At 44.2% G+C, this 15,580-nt stretch overlaps 1 protein-coding gene and 1 long non-coding RNA gene across 2 annotated transcripts in view; one reads left to right on the forward strand and one right to left on the reverse strand.

Moving 5' to 3' along the window:
• LOC119565768 overlaps positions 1 to 15,580 on the forward strand; it is a 135,968-nt gene that overhangs the window by 12,824 nt on the left and 107,564 nt on the right. The window contains exon 4 of the long non-coding RNA XR_005224652.2: positions 9,148 to 10,077. This is a non-coding gene — a long non-coding RNA (uncharacterized LOC119565768). The remainder of the gene's footprint in view (positions 1 to 9,147; positions 10,078 to 15,580) is intronic.
• Positions 532 to 13,611, reverse strand: SERP2 (stress associated endoplasmic reticulum protein family member 2). Its single transcript, XM_027823735.3, has 3 exons — positions 13,093 to 13,611; positions 8,748 to 8,820; positions 532 to 959 (listed from the first exon to the last, which is right to left on the reverse strand). The coding sequence occupies exons 1-3, from the start codon at positions 13,174 to 13,176 to the stop codon at positions 919 to 921; spliced, it is 198 nt and encodes a 65-aa protein (XP_027679536.1). The 5' UTR covers positions 13,177 to 13,611; the 3' UTR covers positions 532 to 918.

Below are 15,580 nucleotides of genomic sequence, written 5' to 3' on the forward strand. Positions count from 1 at the left end.
GGACATTTAGCAGCTACAGAACAATGACCACTTTATTAAACCTGTTTGGGGATTCAGAAAGGACTTTCCGAAATAAAGGGATGTGAAAGAACCTCAGGACGCCAACCTTTTCATCTAATCTCCTCTTGAGTCACTCCCATTGCTTTGGGAAGGGAAGGCTTTTCTTTGCAAACAGCTTTCAGAGGATTTCTAGTCAAAGGAAAATCCTGAAACCATCCTGCTATGAAAACATTCCTAAATGGCTATATGATGACAACTATTCCCAGTGTCCTAAGTGAGTTTTTAATTAGTTCTTACTCGGACAAACCTTCCAGTGGGCCTGATTTCTCATCTCACACCAATGTAAAACTCTTGTAACTCCAAAGAATTTAACTCTAGCCACTCTTGATTTACACCTGTGTGAGGGCAAATCAGATCTACTGAGAGATTTGCCTAAGGACCTCAAGATTTGGCCATTAGTGTGTGTTTTAAGGGGGAGCGAGGGGAGGCGGTTTATACAGCCATACATTTGGAAAAATGGAACAAATGTAGTCAAGTTGAACATGAATATTTATTTGTAATAAAAACAAATTTCCAGCATAAAACAATTAGAATGTACAGAGTAGATAAACAGGCACTCACATGATCACACACAAATACATTAGGTAAAAGAAGAAATAAATCAACTGAACAGCACTGACAGCTAACCAATGTGGTTAACTCATTAAGTCAATAGAAAAGCAAAATGTCCTTTTCTGCTGTGGCAGTTAAAACACATGCACAACCGATACGACAGGTCAGCAGGTAATTTGGTCTGCCCCATTCAAGAGGAAACGCACAGGTACTCTCACATAAGAGCTCTTCACATTTATGTCAGGCTAAAATTGTATCTGGTCCACCGTGTTGGATGATAAGGCAATGTCGAATCTACGCAGCTCCTCACATGCCCATCCTTATACTCTGAATGATCTGAAAGATAGCTGCAACGAGGCAAAAAGAGAGGCTGTTCAGGTGCTGGTTAACGTTCTTGAAATTCAATCCTGTACTCCGATCCTGCAGCTTTAAACAGCTGAATGGCTCGTGTTCTCACATGCATAATTAGATGTTATCTAGCAAGTGCTTCGATCAGTGGACTTCTTTTGAGTATGGGCCTACTCCCCCCATTGATGCAAAAAGGATTACCCAGGTACTGTCTAGGAACACTAATGGAAGTACCATGCGTAAATCCTCCGGCGCTGTTGAGGGATTAGACCCCTTCGACTAGAGTGTGTGCAGCAGCGCTGCCAGGCACAGCTGCGTACACTTAACCAGTTGGAGGGTCTCTTTCTTGGGAACAATCACTTCTTGTTACAGGGCTGTTTATAAAACGGCTCCTTATAAGTAGGTAGACCAGTAACAGGAATACAACCTCTCACAAATCTAGCCTACTTTAATTATTGCTTAAGCTGATTTGTGGGGGTTGGGCCATCTAAACTCCTGTATTATTCCATACCGTGGGCTCAATCCTGCAAAAATGCACTCATGTGAGGAGCTGCATGGAAGATGATTTTGGGAAGCAAGGTTTTGCCGGATGGGGCACTGTCCTCTCAATCCTGCAAACAGATCAGTTCCAGTGGACCCATGCAGAGCCCCACTGTACGTGTGTCTGCCCACGAAGACTCTCAAGACTGGGGCCTATGTTTGCAGCCCACAAACAAGAGCAGTGTTTACTACTGTTTACTAGCCGTTTGGGATGCAAATTTCAGATCAGAAGATGGGACAGTTCACCAGAACTGGTTAAATGGAAATGAGGCACCTGGCATTGGCCTTTGTCGGAAGACAGGATACTGGGCTAGACGGACCTTTGGTCTGACCCAGTATGGTCGTTCTTATGAGGCAGATTGTGCCATCACGGTTGAAACAGAAATCTCTATTGGTATCAAAGTTGATGGCACAAACTGGTCCTGTACCTCCAGAGAGAAAAGGACCAGAGCATTGAGTAACTGTATTTCCTGTCCTTTAGTATAGTTAATACACTAATTACTAAGGACTTGATTCTACAGACCTCATGTGAGCAAAACTCCCACTGACTTCAAGGGATGTTGAAAGGCTGCAGGATCGAGCAGTAGTTCTCAATTATACAAACATGATATAAGTTCTCTTTATCTGTACCATCACTGCCTCCTAATCCCTCCGCTCTGGAATGGCATCCATCTGCTGGAACCAGGGAGTGCAAGCGAACGAGTCAGTCTGTGCTGACGCAGCTGCAGGGGCTGAGCATGTCCCGTGAAAAGACCCGGGCCCTGCAAACGTATTTTCATAGAGCTCCCTCGTCTGTTGCCCTTTTAGAGCTTTGAGGTGTGTGTTTGTAAAACTTAAGAAAAACTGAGAAAAACGCGCTTCCTTTTAAACCGAGAAGGTAAAATGCGTAAGATCGGGAAGGGTGACTTTGATTGCTGAGCTGCAGTAATTTACGCTGAGTCTCTGCCCTCATCCTGCAGACACTTGAGAAGTTCCACTGAAGTCAAGGAGGGCATGGCTCCACAGTAGCTGGGACGGTGCTTCCCAGCGGGGCTAGCCGGACACACACGACTCTGCTTGAGCTAGTACGCTCTACATAGCAGTGTGGCCACAGCAGGTGGCCCAGGCTAGCCACCCATGTAAGTACCCAAGGGGTTGGGCAAGTAGCCCAAGCTGCCACTGCAGCCACACTGTTATTTTTAGCATGCTAGCTTGAGCTGCGCTAGCAGGTGTCTATTTACCCACCCTGGGAAGTACGTTTCCAGTGGGTGTACAGCCGTGCTGCGTGGTTAAGGACTCCCTCTACAAGGGTTTGCAGAGTCAGGCCTTCATTTTGGACACTAAACGCCAAACCCATTTATTTAAGGTAATACTTAAAATAACGGGCAACTTCAGGGGACAGATGTTCTGCTGGTGTATGTAAGTCAAGGAAGTGATGCCAAATTCCAGCAGCTGAGGATCTGGCCCTGGAACTATCTGATCTGTTTATCACAGAGTTTTTTACTGCCACTCATCACTGGGTTATCTGAGCACCTTCAGTGGAAAATCCATAGCAATAGCAAAGTCCACAGTGGATTTCACAGCGCCTCTGGCGGTTCTTTTCTGTGGAAACTCCGCTTGGGGTAGGGTTTGTGGTTTTGATTTTGTAGATGTTTTTAATACATGATTTTGTTTGTTTTTGTATTTTGTTCTGTAAGTGCTTTTATAATTTACTTCTCTGAGATTTATTTTTCTTGCTTAAACAAACAGGATTCCTCAATCAAATGGGATTTGCCCTGCAGTCCATTCAGTTAAGCCTCTTGCAATATTATACTAAATTGAATCACAAGTCGATTAGGCTATGGAGCAGCAAAACTAGTGAAAATCACCAGCTTCTGTCATCTGGTCGGGCCCAGTTTGCCTGACCCATTGTACTGTAGAAAGCTACTATTTTTGCAAGAGGTTTTATAAAACCCAAATTCCACGGAGCACCCAGCTCTGCCTGTAAACCAGTGAGTGAATCTGTTTAATAACATCTGACTCCAAAGTGCAGCTAGGAACAGAAAGACAGTGGAGTTGCTGAGGAAGTTCAGAGAGAGAGAGAGAGAAAGGAAGTGGGGAGTCTAGACTCTGAGAAGTTACTAACTTAATGGTGGGAGAGCAGAGCTGAGAGAATAACAGTGCCAGTGAGCGTATGGCTGACTAAGAGAAACGGGGGAGACAGAAAGGGAGGCACTAAAAGGGGACAATATTCAACATGGACATTAGAGCCCTGAAAGGAGGCCTGTTAGTAACTAACCGATCCAAACGATTATTAATAAGCAGAGTAAGTTCTATTGGTTGCATAGCAGCATCTCAAGTATTAAAAATACAAGGATGGCTTAGCAGGCATGAAGCAGGGGCGTTAAAATGGTCCTGGTGTCCTGGGTTCTCGGACAGCGTGATTGCTTTGTGTGGGGAGACCAAGGGTGGCATTTATAATTGTGTGACTAGTCACGGGGCTTCGAAAGGATTTGAGGATCCTCAGCACCTTGCTGGATTCAACCCCCAACTCTAAAAGGCAGAAACCTTCCACTACGTGTTCATGCTGCAAACCTTGCAGAAATAAGCAAGCTGGCGGAATAAAATGAGTTGCAGTTGGACCAGGCAGCAGGGTAGAGGAAAGATGCATGTAAAAACCCATCTAGGCTGAAGAGCTGGATATAGGAAGACTTGAAACTGAAGGAAGTGTGTACAGGAAATGAAGAGGAGGGTGAATTGAGTAGGTCCAAGCTCGCCATAGAGGAGCATAAAAGGAGCAAACCAGCGAAATGAAATTGTGTAAGATCTAGGGAGGAAGAGAATTTGTCGCAAGGAATAAAGAATCTAGAAATACAATCAGAAAAGTGAAGGGTCAAAAGGAGAGGGGAGAAGGACCAGTGCAAACAAGTCAGCTCTCTAACCCAGCTGGAAAGCTTCATTTATCTTGTATTGGAAAAAATAACTATTGGTGCTCAGTTTTCAACTCGTTTTAATGATAATGGGACATCCTCCTTTAGGATTCTGGGAAACTATTAGAGACAATTGCTGGAGATGCCAGGAGCAGAGAGTAACAAAGAGTTGGTGCTAGAGTGCCGGATGGAGCAAAGTATCTATAATCGGGGATGCAATGCCCCTGAAGATCCTAAAAGAAGTTGCAAAGGAAATCTTGCAAGCTCAGTCTCTTCAGTAAATACTGTAGGTCAGGAGAGGTGCCTGTAAAAGGGCAAAGGGAGCAGAAAGTAACAAGAAGAACATGCACCGGCCAATTAGCTTGACAGTAGTTCTAGGCAAACTCTCTGAACATACAAAATAATAGTCAATGTAAACATTTGGGAGAAAGACATCTCTACACCAACGTGTTTGTTAAAATAGATCACTTCACACAATTACCTTTCTTTGCTCTCTTTACTGATTTAGTAAATAAATGGATGGATTTACCAAACAACTCCAGTTCAGGTAAATTCACGTACGTCCCCCAGTGTTGTACAGATCCTGTATCACTAGATTAGAATCTCACCTGGCCTTGCAAACCAGCCAGCTTTCACAACAATAATACTTCATGCTCACATGGTTACTTTCATTCTAGGGTCTCAGAGCACTTTGCAATCCTTAATTAATGTTACTTCACATCGCCTTGAAGTGGTGAGCATTATATCCCTTTATAGAGATAAGTGAACATAGGCACAGTAAGGTTAAGTGAGTTGCCCAAGTTCAGACAGTGAATCAGTGGCAGAGCTGAAAAATAGTACCTCAGCTTTTGGGTGTCTGGGACCTTCATCGTAATAAGATTTTTCTTATACCAGCATATTTTAATTCTATTATAGTGACTCATACCAAGATACAAATTCCAAATTGTGGATTAGAAATTGACTGACGATCTGAGGAACAGAGATATTGTAAATGGCAAGTTCTCTATATGTGGTGTCACAGGCACATACTAGGCCCCAGATTATTTAATACATTAATTAGTAATCTAAAGGAAGATGTAAATTCAACCATGCTCAAACTGCTGACAATCTCAACCTTGTAGGATAAGCCAGTTACACAGAAGGATAAGAATCATTTTGCAGAGTGGGTTGCATGCAATGAGATGAAATCAAATACGAAAGCCATACACCTAGGAAGAGGAAGTAAGCAGCACTGATACAAACTGGAGGACAGCTATCTGGGAAACAGGATGTCTGCCAAGACCAAGGGGTGATAGTAAGATAGCAAGCGAAATATTCGGTTCAAGTGCAACACCACTGCAAAACAAGCAAATGGAACAGAAACCATTGTTGGTCTCAGATACGTAAATAGGCTTCACATGTATAAACTAGAAAGGTAATGGGGCCAGACTACGTAGCAGACCTGAAATATTGTGTTTCTTTCCAGTCCTCAGCATTTAGGAAGTATATACAGACACAACACAAAGGACACAAGGATCGGGTCTATAACCTACTGGGGGAGGGAACTAAATGGGCATGTTCTAGAAAAGAGAAGACTAGGGGAGGGCTGGGAGAAAACATGATCACAGTTTATAAATACCTTCAAGGTAATAACAGAAATGAAGAAAGGGAATTATTCCATTCTCAGAAGATGGTAGATAAGGAGCAATGGCCTGAAGCTAAGGAAGGAAAAAAGTTCAGGTTAGACATTAAGCAAAAGTTCTCAACAGTAACAGCCTTTGGGTGGAGGCTACCAATGGAGGTGACCGGATAGTGGATAAGACATTTGCAGGAATTAAGTGGAGACTAGTCCTGCAAAATGTAGGAATCACACTACATGATCCAAGTGGTCTTCTCTGGCTTTAACATCTGTAAATCTGAGCTACATAAGCTAGGAATTTCCTTCCTCGTGCAGCAATACCCCTAAAATACCTTTTCCAAAATGGCACCATCTCAAAACTGAGGTCCACATTGCAAACAGAATGGTAGCCGTGCGTGTACTTCGTCCAGTGGCACAATCTGGCCTTTGATTTGCATGGTGCAAAGAGATGTGCAACAGGGGCAGGTTCCATGTTGGTTGTTACATGGTTGTACAGTGCCTGGCACCCTGGGGATGGGGCCCAATGTCAAGAATAATTAAAAGGACTACAGCGAAAGCGGTGTGTGATTGTAATGGCTCAGAAGAACAGCCCTGAAAATGTCTGTGGAAAAATGAGGCATTTGTCTAATGGATTCTCTACTGAAAGAACAAACATAGCCATAGCAAATACATTACTGAAGTTTGATAGAGCTCTAAAAATGACAAAGATAAACATCTGAGCCACATTATTATGATGTCTCTTCAGATAATGAAACCAATTCAATGGTTCTCACTCAGGCAAAACTCCCATTTCAGTCAGTGATTAGTTAGCGTGAGTAAAGAATGCAGGGTTGAATTCAATACCACAAAATGTTCTTGCTTGGCAATCAATTGGATGTACTCTGTCATTTATCACCAGCGTATTTATTTATCTTCTCTGTATCTCCCATGTTCAGCTATTTAACCTAGTTTTATTTTCTAAAAATAAGTAACATTTTGATTTTGTTTTATTGACTTATTTTCAATTGCATTTTTTAAAAAAATCACTCGTTTTTGTCACTTTTCTTAGCGTTTTTGTTGTTGTGAGCTCTGGGGCAGGGGTTGCATGTGTGTTGTTTGGTCATCACTGCCCAGTAAAGTGGAGCCCTGATTGGGATCCTTCGGTGCCCCCCCCGCCCCCAACAGAACTAATAACTACATAGGGAGCTGCACTTTGACCCTGCTCTTTCTTTCTTTCTTTCTTTCTTTCTGCCAAAGCATGTTTGAAACCACATGATATCTTGTCATGGGAAGGAACTATTATTTCTTGAGACACTGACATCACAACTGATGTGTCTAAAAAGCATCACCATCTTTATTGTTAGTTAGAGGCCATCTAAGGGAATAAATAAACATGAAAGTTCACAGGACACCCAACTCCATTACATGTCTTTGGAGCTGCAGGCTAGCTGAAGCCGGAGCGTTTGCAGTCTAATGTTATGCTTTACATGATTGTTAGCTTTAGCAATCCATAACTACAGGGACAACCCAAATTCACCAAAAACTCCCACTGACTTTGGTGGGAGGGAGAGATTTGGGTGCATAAGGAATGAGGCATCAGGCCTTATATTAGCACTGTTTAGAAGAACACATCTAGCTGCAATGGGCTGTGGTGGATTTATCAAACCACCATTTGTTTTTGGGGGGAGTTGAAATCCTGCTTTAAGATTAGGTGAAAAAATAGGCCCAGAAAGTTCTCAAAAATGGCATTTATTAAGTCAGACATCAACACAAAGGTCACCGCATTGCATTTCTGAAAGCAATGCAATACCAATGGGTAGCTCTATGAACAGAGCAATACCAATGGACTAATCCTTACTCCAGGGTGGGTCTATCTATGACCCGCTCCATCTTGGGGCTCTTAAAAAAAATTACTATAAAACACACGTCTTGTGAAAGATCTTAGATTGACAACCTTGGGTACAAAAGGAGTGCAGCAAAGGAAGTGGAATCATATGCTCCTGCACACTACTTAATCTTAACTCGGCTCTGGAAGGTAGTTAAATCCCTCCCATTCAGTGGCCTCTTTTCTGACTCTGCCAATAAATGTGCCACCTGCAGCCAAACTGTAATGCAGATTTTGTGATCTGGACACCTGTCTGCTAGGAACTGGACTACTACAAAGAACTCATTTTGTTTGGGCCATTGAATATATCTCACATTCATCACATGGTAACACTATTACCATCCCAGCCCAGGTTCAAACCTGCAGCCTAGAGGTGAAAGAAAAATTAAGAGGACATGGAACTTGAGCCATCCGGTCCCACTTAGAAATGAAACGCCAGGTTTAGACTGAAAGTGTAAAAAGCTTTCCTCTTAGGATGCATTTGTGCTAAGCAAGACTATATAATAAGTAACGAATGATAAAGAGTTGAGAGGAAAAATAAATTAAACCACTTGCAATCTCCAGAAACTTTTCCTAAATGCTCATGTAGGTTTCTCTGGGACTGATCCAGAGCCACAATGTATGCCAAGCATCAAATTTTATTCATAAATACACACACAGAGGTTCCCATTGGCTGCAGTGGAAGTTGTGTGCATGCATCCTGGGTCAGAATTTTGTCCACAAACTTTTAGGGTCTGATCTCGCTCCCACTGAAGTAAATGGGAACCATGCCACTGACTTCAGTGGCAGCTGGTTCAGGCTCTTAAATGCTTTTCTACTGTCTGCTCAACTCCCTCCCACACCCCTTCTTTATCTATTCTCAGTGGTGTGTTCATACCTGATCCACAGACAACAAAAACAAACAGTGCCAGTAGCCATGGTCCTACAGGATATTTCTCCTCTTGGGGCCTCTAAAATGTGGGGGGAAAAGAAGATTTCAGTTTGTTACCAGTTTAACCAATTGTCGTGGTAGCTCATTTAAAAATAGATGCAGAAAATCAAGATAAAGAACTGGTGGGGTTTCAGCTTCAAACCTCAAACAGTGAACATACTCAAAAGGTCTAACGTAAAACAGTTTACTCCGTTGTCATAACTGCTTCACAGGAATGCTAAGAAGCTGAAAGGAAAAGCTGAAGCACAATACGCTAACAGAAGAGTAATAGAGGATAATTGTATTTATAGTAGATCAGACAGCTTAATTCAACAATATTGAAATCTCCCATTTCCCCCCCCTTTAGATAGAATAATGCCTCTCACAGCTTCTCTGCAGATCAGTCGACTTGAATTTCTCTAGGGAAAGGTAAAGTGAGTTTTATTCCTCAATGTTTGCTTATCTATTTCTGTCCTCTCCCCTCCCACAGTTGGGCTGTTTACTAGTCTCCCTTGTTCTATCTATATTTTAAGCTCTTTGAGACAGAAAATATGTTATTAGGTATTTTCTGAGATACCTAATAGATGTGGGATGCTTGAAAAATAACTATGTTCCCTGACTGGGTTGTCACTTTAGAACTAAACATATATATCCTACAGCCAATTCCCATCCACTGGGAGAGGAAATTGTGAAAAACAATATCAAAGGACACTCATTTTTTATTTTATTTTGGTCAGCATGCGCCAAAAATATCCTTAAGTTAAATATAAATTTGATAAACAGTCACAACTCTAGTCAGTTTATTTTAAGGACGCATGACTGAATGTTCTAACAGGTCACTTGGAAGGGGAGAGGAAGGAAGGAAGAAGTTGATGGTCTTCTATGGCCATTTTGAACTGCTGACTTTTGTTTTGATGTATGATTATTGTTTGGCGCCTAGAGCACTAGATAGAGGCTTTTATAACTAAGCATAAATACAAACATGTTAACTGTAAGATTTCAAGGACCACACAGAGGGAAGAGGTGGACAGGTGGACTTAGAAGCTTCTTACCAACCAAGACATGAGCGGAGGGTTATATGATGACATGAGATACTATGGACATAATCAATGGAAGCAGAGGATTCACACAGCACGAAGATCAGGACTGGGCCGGCAAGTAAAGAAGGAATTGAAAGTCATATCTGGGTTCAAGCTGTGGAATTGTGCCTAGAGGAAGGATGGTTTTGTGATGCTTGCGGTCTCCGGAGATCTGGTTCAATTCCAAGCTCTGACACAGACATCTTGTGTGACTTTGGGTAAGTCACTTCATTTCACTGTGCCTTAGTTCTCCATCTGCAAAATGGCAACCATAATACTTGCTTTCTCCCAACTGTTGTCTGTTTAGACTGTAAGCATTTTGGCACAAAGACTGTCTATTACTGTGTGTTTCTACAGTGCCTAGCTCAAAGGGACCCTGGTCTTGGTTGAGGCCTCTAGGGGGTACTATGCTACAAATATGAATAATAATGGGTCTGCAGTCCTGATCCAAACCAGCTTGATTTTTAGAAAGCTAGAGCTGCTGCTGCTATCTAATTCTAGAAGCGCTGCATGGAAGAAGTGCCAAGTGAGTGGAGGCTGAAGGCAGAAAAGTGGCCAATGGAAGGAGAATGGCAAAAGATGGGGTGAGAGGAGAGAAGCTAGTAAGCAGACTTGGAGGGAGAAGGGAAAAAAGAGAGAAGGAAGGGAAAGGATAGCAAAAAGGTCAGAAACAAAGAAGAGTGAGAGGAGAAAAACCAAAGGGATGACAGTAAAGAGGAAGGTAGCATTATCCAGTGGATAGTGCACCAGACTACACATCAGAAGACTTGGGTTCTATCCCTGGTTCTTCTACCGACCTGCCCTCTTAATGTGGGTGTGTCATACAACCTCTCCGTGTCTCCATTTCCCCCATCTATTTAAACAGTGCTAATAATGCTTTTTAAAGCACTTCAAGATCTCTGGGTGAAAAGTGCTACATAAGGGCTTAATTCTCCATCATTCATCAGTGGGATTTTTTCCATTGACTTGAATGGGGTGCAGGATCAAACCCTAAGTGCTCAGTATTATCAGAAACAGGAGAGGCCTCGAAATAATAATAAAGTCACAGACAATTTGTTTCACCAGAGATAAGATCTGTTGTTAGTCACAGACACTTCCTCCAGACAAGCTGCTTCCTGCATCAGTGAGTGGTAGGAACAACAGAGAAAAACAGTCACGTGACTTGTGGTAAATAAAAAACAAAGGTATGTCCCTTACTTTTGGCCATTGGCAGGGCACTGTCCCACAGCCCGGCATTTTTAAATCAACCTTGAAACATTTTAATTTAAAATGCATTTATTTATTTATTTATTTATTTTTAAATAACTCGTCCTATTGTGTTAAGGATTTGAAAACTTCAGCAGTTTTAATGTATTTTAAAAAGAGCATTTCAGGTCACCTTTAAGGTGATAGTGTGATTCACCCAGGTTAACAGTAGATTACAGCCAAATCTAATTGAACAGAAATCCCATTTTCTAGGCTAGCTCAGTCACTCAGGATTCTAGGATGGGGGAGTTAAGAGATTAGTGTAGACCAAGCCTAAATCACAATTTATTTCAGTACAACTACATCGCTCAAAGGTGTAGAAAATGCACACCTCTGAGCAACACAGTTATACCAACCTAACCCCTGGTGTAGACAGCGAGCGCTATGTTGCCACTTACCTAGCTACCGCCTCTCAGGGAGGTGGAGTACCTACGCCAATGGGAGAAGGTCTCCCGTCGGCATAGGTAGCATCTTCACTAAACCCCACAGTGGCGCTGTTACAGCCTTACAGCTTACAGTTACAGGTGTAGACAAGCCCTAAGTGGTGAGAGCTTCTTGGCAAACAAAAATCCCAACTATGAATTTCCAGCAGTTCCCTGACATTATAGTAACAGGGTTCTCTTTGAAACAGTTACTCTTGGGGTGGGGGGAGCTCTGAAAGAATAGTGAGCTATTAATAAACACTCAAGGTTTTGTGGGTGGAATTAGAATAGCAAGAGCTCTAAACAACTTTGAGAAAAGGGGAGCTAGAGCTCAGATGAAAATCTCTCCCATTAACCAGCTTTCTAAGAGCACTTCTGAACACTCTGAATTTAAGCAGCTGAAATGTCAGTGGCTCAGCCCAGTCCATTGCTAATACCAAAATGCATGAATCTGAGCACAGTTAAACTCCTCAATTTTCTATCTCAGCCTATACAACTGGAGCATAAGTGCGACCTTTATTTAAGGTAATAAGCAAGATGTCGTTAGCTGGAAGGCTATTGCCTCATAGGGGCTGTTGTTGTTCCAGCTGACCTGCCAACTCAGTAAGGGCTCCATTTTAGTCCCACTGTACCTGAGGGCGGAAGTGAGCCCTAAAAGACTAAATGGGATCACAGCCGAGTTACTTCTTTTGTATTGACACAGGCTTTGTATTGACTAGGAAAAGAGGTCAAGTTCAGGTTGCACTTAGCTAACTTGTACTAAACTGATCTAAACTCAATTACTTTTCCTCATCAAGACAAAGCCATAAAGACCAACTAGCTAAACAGCTCATTCAAATAAAATAGCCAAGAAAAAAGAGATTCAGAGGCCTAAAAGACTTTCATCTACAAAAACCCATTTTACAATTAGTAAAGTCAAATAAACTGTTATGTTTGAATCTCTTAAAAACCAGAGGCCACAGGAAATAAACCACAATAACTCCCCTTGGTGCTATCCCTGTTAGCGAGATAGAACCCTTTGAGAGCACACCTCCATGCCTGTGCACTTCCAACAGCTGTAATGTTGCAGCAGCCAGCCCTGGTGGATACTGCTGCATGTCCCCCTAGATGGGGATGGATGTGTTGTGTGTGCTGCATTCTCTCTTCTCAAGTGGCTGGGGTGTGTGTATATTTTTCTTTGTGTTACGGATGTTCTTTGTGTTTAGGTGGAAGGTGTGTGAGAGTCAATCTTTTCCTCTCCTGGTGAACAATTTTGCTTTGTATTTTCCATGAGACACTGACGCCTTCAGTCATCGTGGTGTGACATTTCCTCCATTCTGCCGCAGCTTGGGACAGGAGCCCCTGATTTTACTATCCCGTTGTTCTACACCCCTAGCTTGGCTGGAGCATTTACTCCCGTTAGCAGCAGAAGAAGGATCATCCTCTGCTTCCCCTGGGGCTCCTGTAGCTTGTTAACCCTTTAGCTCACGATTCCCACGCCTCCCCACGTGTTGAGCCGAGGAATGGGCAGAGAGAAGCCCTGCCTCCTCGCAATCCCCTCTGCCCCCTCTTCCCATGTCACCTTACCAGGGTTTTGGCTACGTTCCCTCTCTGTGTGATGTTTTTGCTGTGCTTTTCGTTTGCCATCCGGATCCGCTGTTTGGCCACCATCTCTCTGGGGTGGAGATTTAGAGAGCTCAGAAATGCCGGAGGCCACCTGGCTTCTGGGTCTGGTTTGTGACGAGCCAACAGAACACCCCCCCTGACAGGAGTAAGCGTGGCTGCTACTGCCCTGAGACCCAGCGCTGGTTCCTCAGTACCCCCAGCCGGCTGCAGACTGAGGAGAGGGGGGCTGGCAGGATGGATGGACGGAAGTAATCTCTCATCTCAGGAAACCCTCTCCTGCTTCCTCCTACCCTTCCGGTCCCCCTGCTGCCTAAACACAGACGGCAACTGCCAGGGCTGCCAGCAGCCTCCGCTTTCCCCTGGCTGCGAGCGCGCATCCCGCTTGCACTGTGCGGAGCAGGGAGCTGCCAGGGCTCGAGCCGCGCATCCGCCAAAGGTTCTCTCTCAGCGTTCCGTGGATGGAACGCTGCAGGAGACAAGGTTCTGCGGTAGGGGGCTGCCAGGCGCTGATTGGTGGTTTGAGAGGGACGGGTGGAGCGAGCGTTCTAACGCGCGTTGCCCAGCGTGGGCGTGTTCTCGGCTCCGGGAGTGGGGCGCACCTGCGGGGCTGGTCTGTCTTCGCGTGCAGCTACGCCAGTCACACCCTTGTAGGTGGTGCCCTAATTCGGCCTTCACTTGCCCTCAGAATTTGATCCCTGGCCAACATTGGGATAAAAATTGCGGCGGAGAGGGGAAAATAAGGGGACCAAGATGAAAACATGAAGATAATGTAAGGGTGACCATAGTGGGTCAGACCAAAGGGCCATCCAGCCCAGTATCCTGTCTTCTGACAGTGGCCAGTGCCAGGTGCCCCAGAGGGAACAAACAGAACAGGCAATCATCACGTGATCCATCCCCTGTCGCCCATTCCCGGCTTTTGGCAAACAGGGGCTAGGGACACCATGGGGGAAGGGAAGTGCAGTAAAGTCAAAAGTATGGAGATAGGCCCAGAGGGGGCAAAAATCTGGGGGAGAGGGGAATGGGGGAAAATGGGTCTTGTACTCACAAGCACCTCTCCTCCTATTTTGCCCTATTTCCTCCTACACATGCCCACGACTCAGGGCTGTGGTGTATCTACTATCTAGCCAATACTGAGGTATGCTGTCTCTTCTCTGTCAGAAAAGATACAAACAGCTGTCCACTAGAGCAGGAGTTCTCAACCTTTTTCTTCCTGAGGCCCCCTCAACATGCTCTAAAACTCCATGGCCCACGTGTGCCACAAGAGCTGTTTTTTCTGCATATAAAAGCCAGGGCCGGCATTAGAGGGTAGCAAACAGGGCGATGGCCTTGGGCTCCACACCACAGGGGGCCCCCACGAAGCTACATTGTTCAGGCTTTGACTTCAACCCATGGTGATGGGGCTCCAGGCGTCAGACCCATGTCGTGGGGCTTCGGCCTTCCGCTCTGGGCCCTAGTGAGTCTAACGCTGGCCCTCTTTGGTGGCCCCCCTGAAGCCTGCTTATGGCCTTCCCTGGTTGAGAACCACTGCACTAGAGGTGTAACTATGTGTGTGTGGTGGTAGTGGCGGTGGGGTCCATCTCTCTATCATAATTGTTGCTATATCAGTAACTATTGACACACAGAGATCCTCTGATCACAGAAGAAAACAAACCAACCAACCCTTAAGTACATTTCTGAGTTGTGTACAGATCTATATTTCTTGTGCTTTGTAAAAACAGGGATCAGGGATCAGGCCCTTATTGGTATGTGTGCCCGGCTTCTCTCCATATAGTAGCTCCTGGCTGATACAAACTTTCCATTCAAGGAGGCAAAAATGAAGATTTTTTTTATCAAGGCTCTTAGAACAGGAGGTAAATGTGTATAACTCAAAATTGTGTGTATATAAAGTTCCCATTGGCACCTCTGGCATCTTGTCTCCTTGCCCTCCTCTCCCTATTTAGCCTGCAGCCCAGGATCAGTTCTCTCTCTCTCTCACGCTCTATTGCTGAATTACCTGCCTGACTATCCCTGTGTCCCCTTCAGCATTGCTCATCTGCCTTCTTCTCCTTCCCCAACTAGCCAGCCTTTTCTTGACTGCCATCCCATCAATATCCACAGATTCAGAGATTATTAGGCCAGAAGGGACCATTATGATAATCTAATCTGAGCTCCTGCAAAAAATAGGCCATAGAACTTCCCCAAAATAATTCCTAGAGAATCCCTTGATTACTCCTATGCTCTAAATTCCTTTCTCTCTGCTCTCTCGCCTCAGTTGTCTCAGTCATTGACTCTACAGTCAACCTGTGGAACTTGTAGTCAGGGCATGTTGTGAAGGCCAAAACTATAACTGGGTTCAAAAAAGAATTAGATAAATTCATGGAGGATAGATCCATTAATGGCTATTAGCCAAAGTGATCGGTCACCCATGCTCTGGGTATCCCTAAGCCTCTGACTGCCAGATGCTGGGATT

Source organism: Chelonia mydas, chromosome 1 (assembly GCF_015237465.2).
Source record: "Chelonia mydas isolate rCheMyd1 chromosome 1, rCheMyd1.pri.v2, whole genome shotgun sequence".
Taxonomy (NCBI): Eukaryota; Metazoa; Chordata; order Testudines; family Cheloniidae; genus Chelonia; species Chelonia mydas.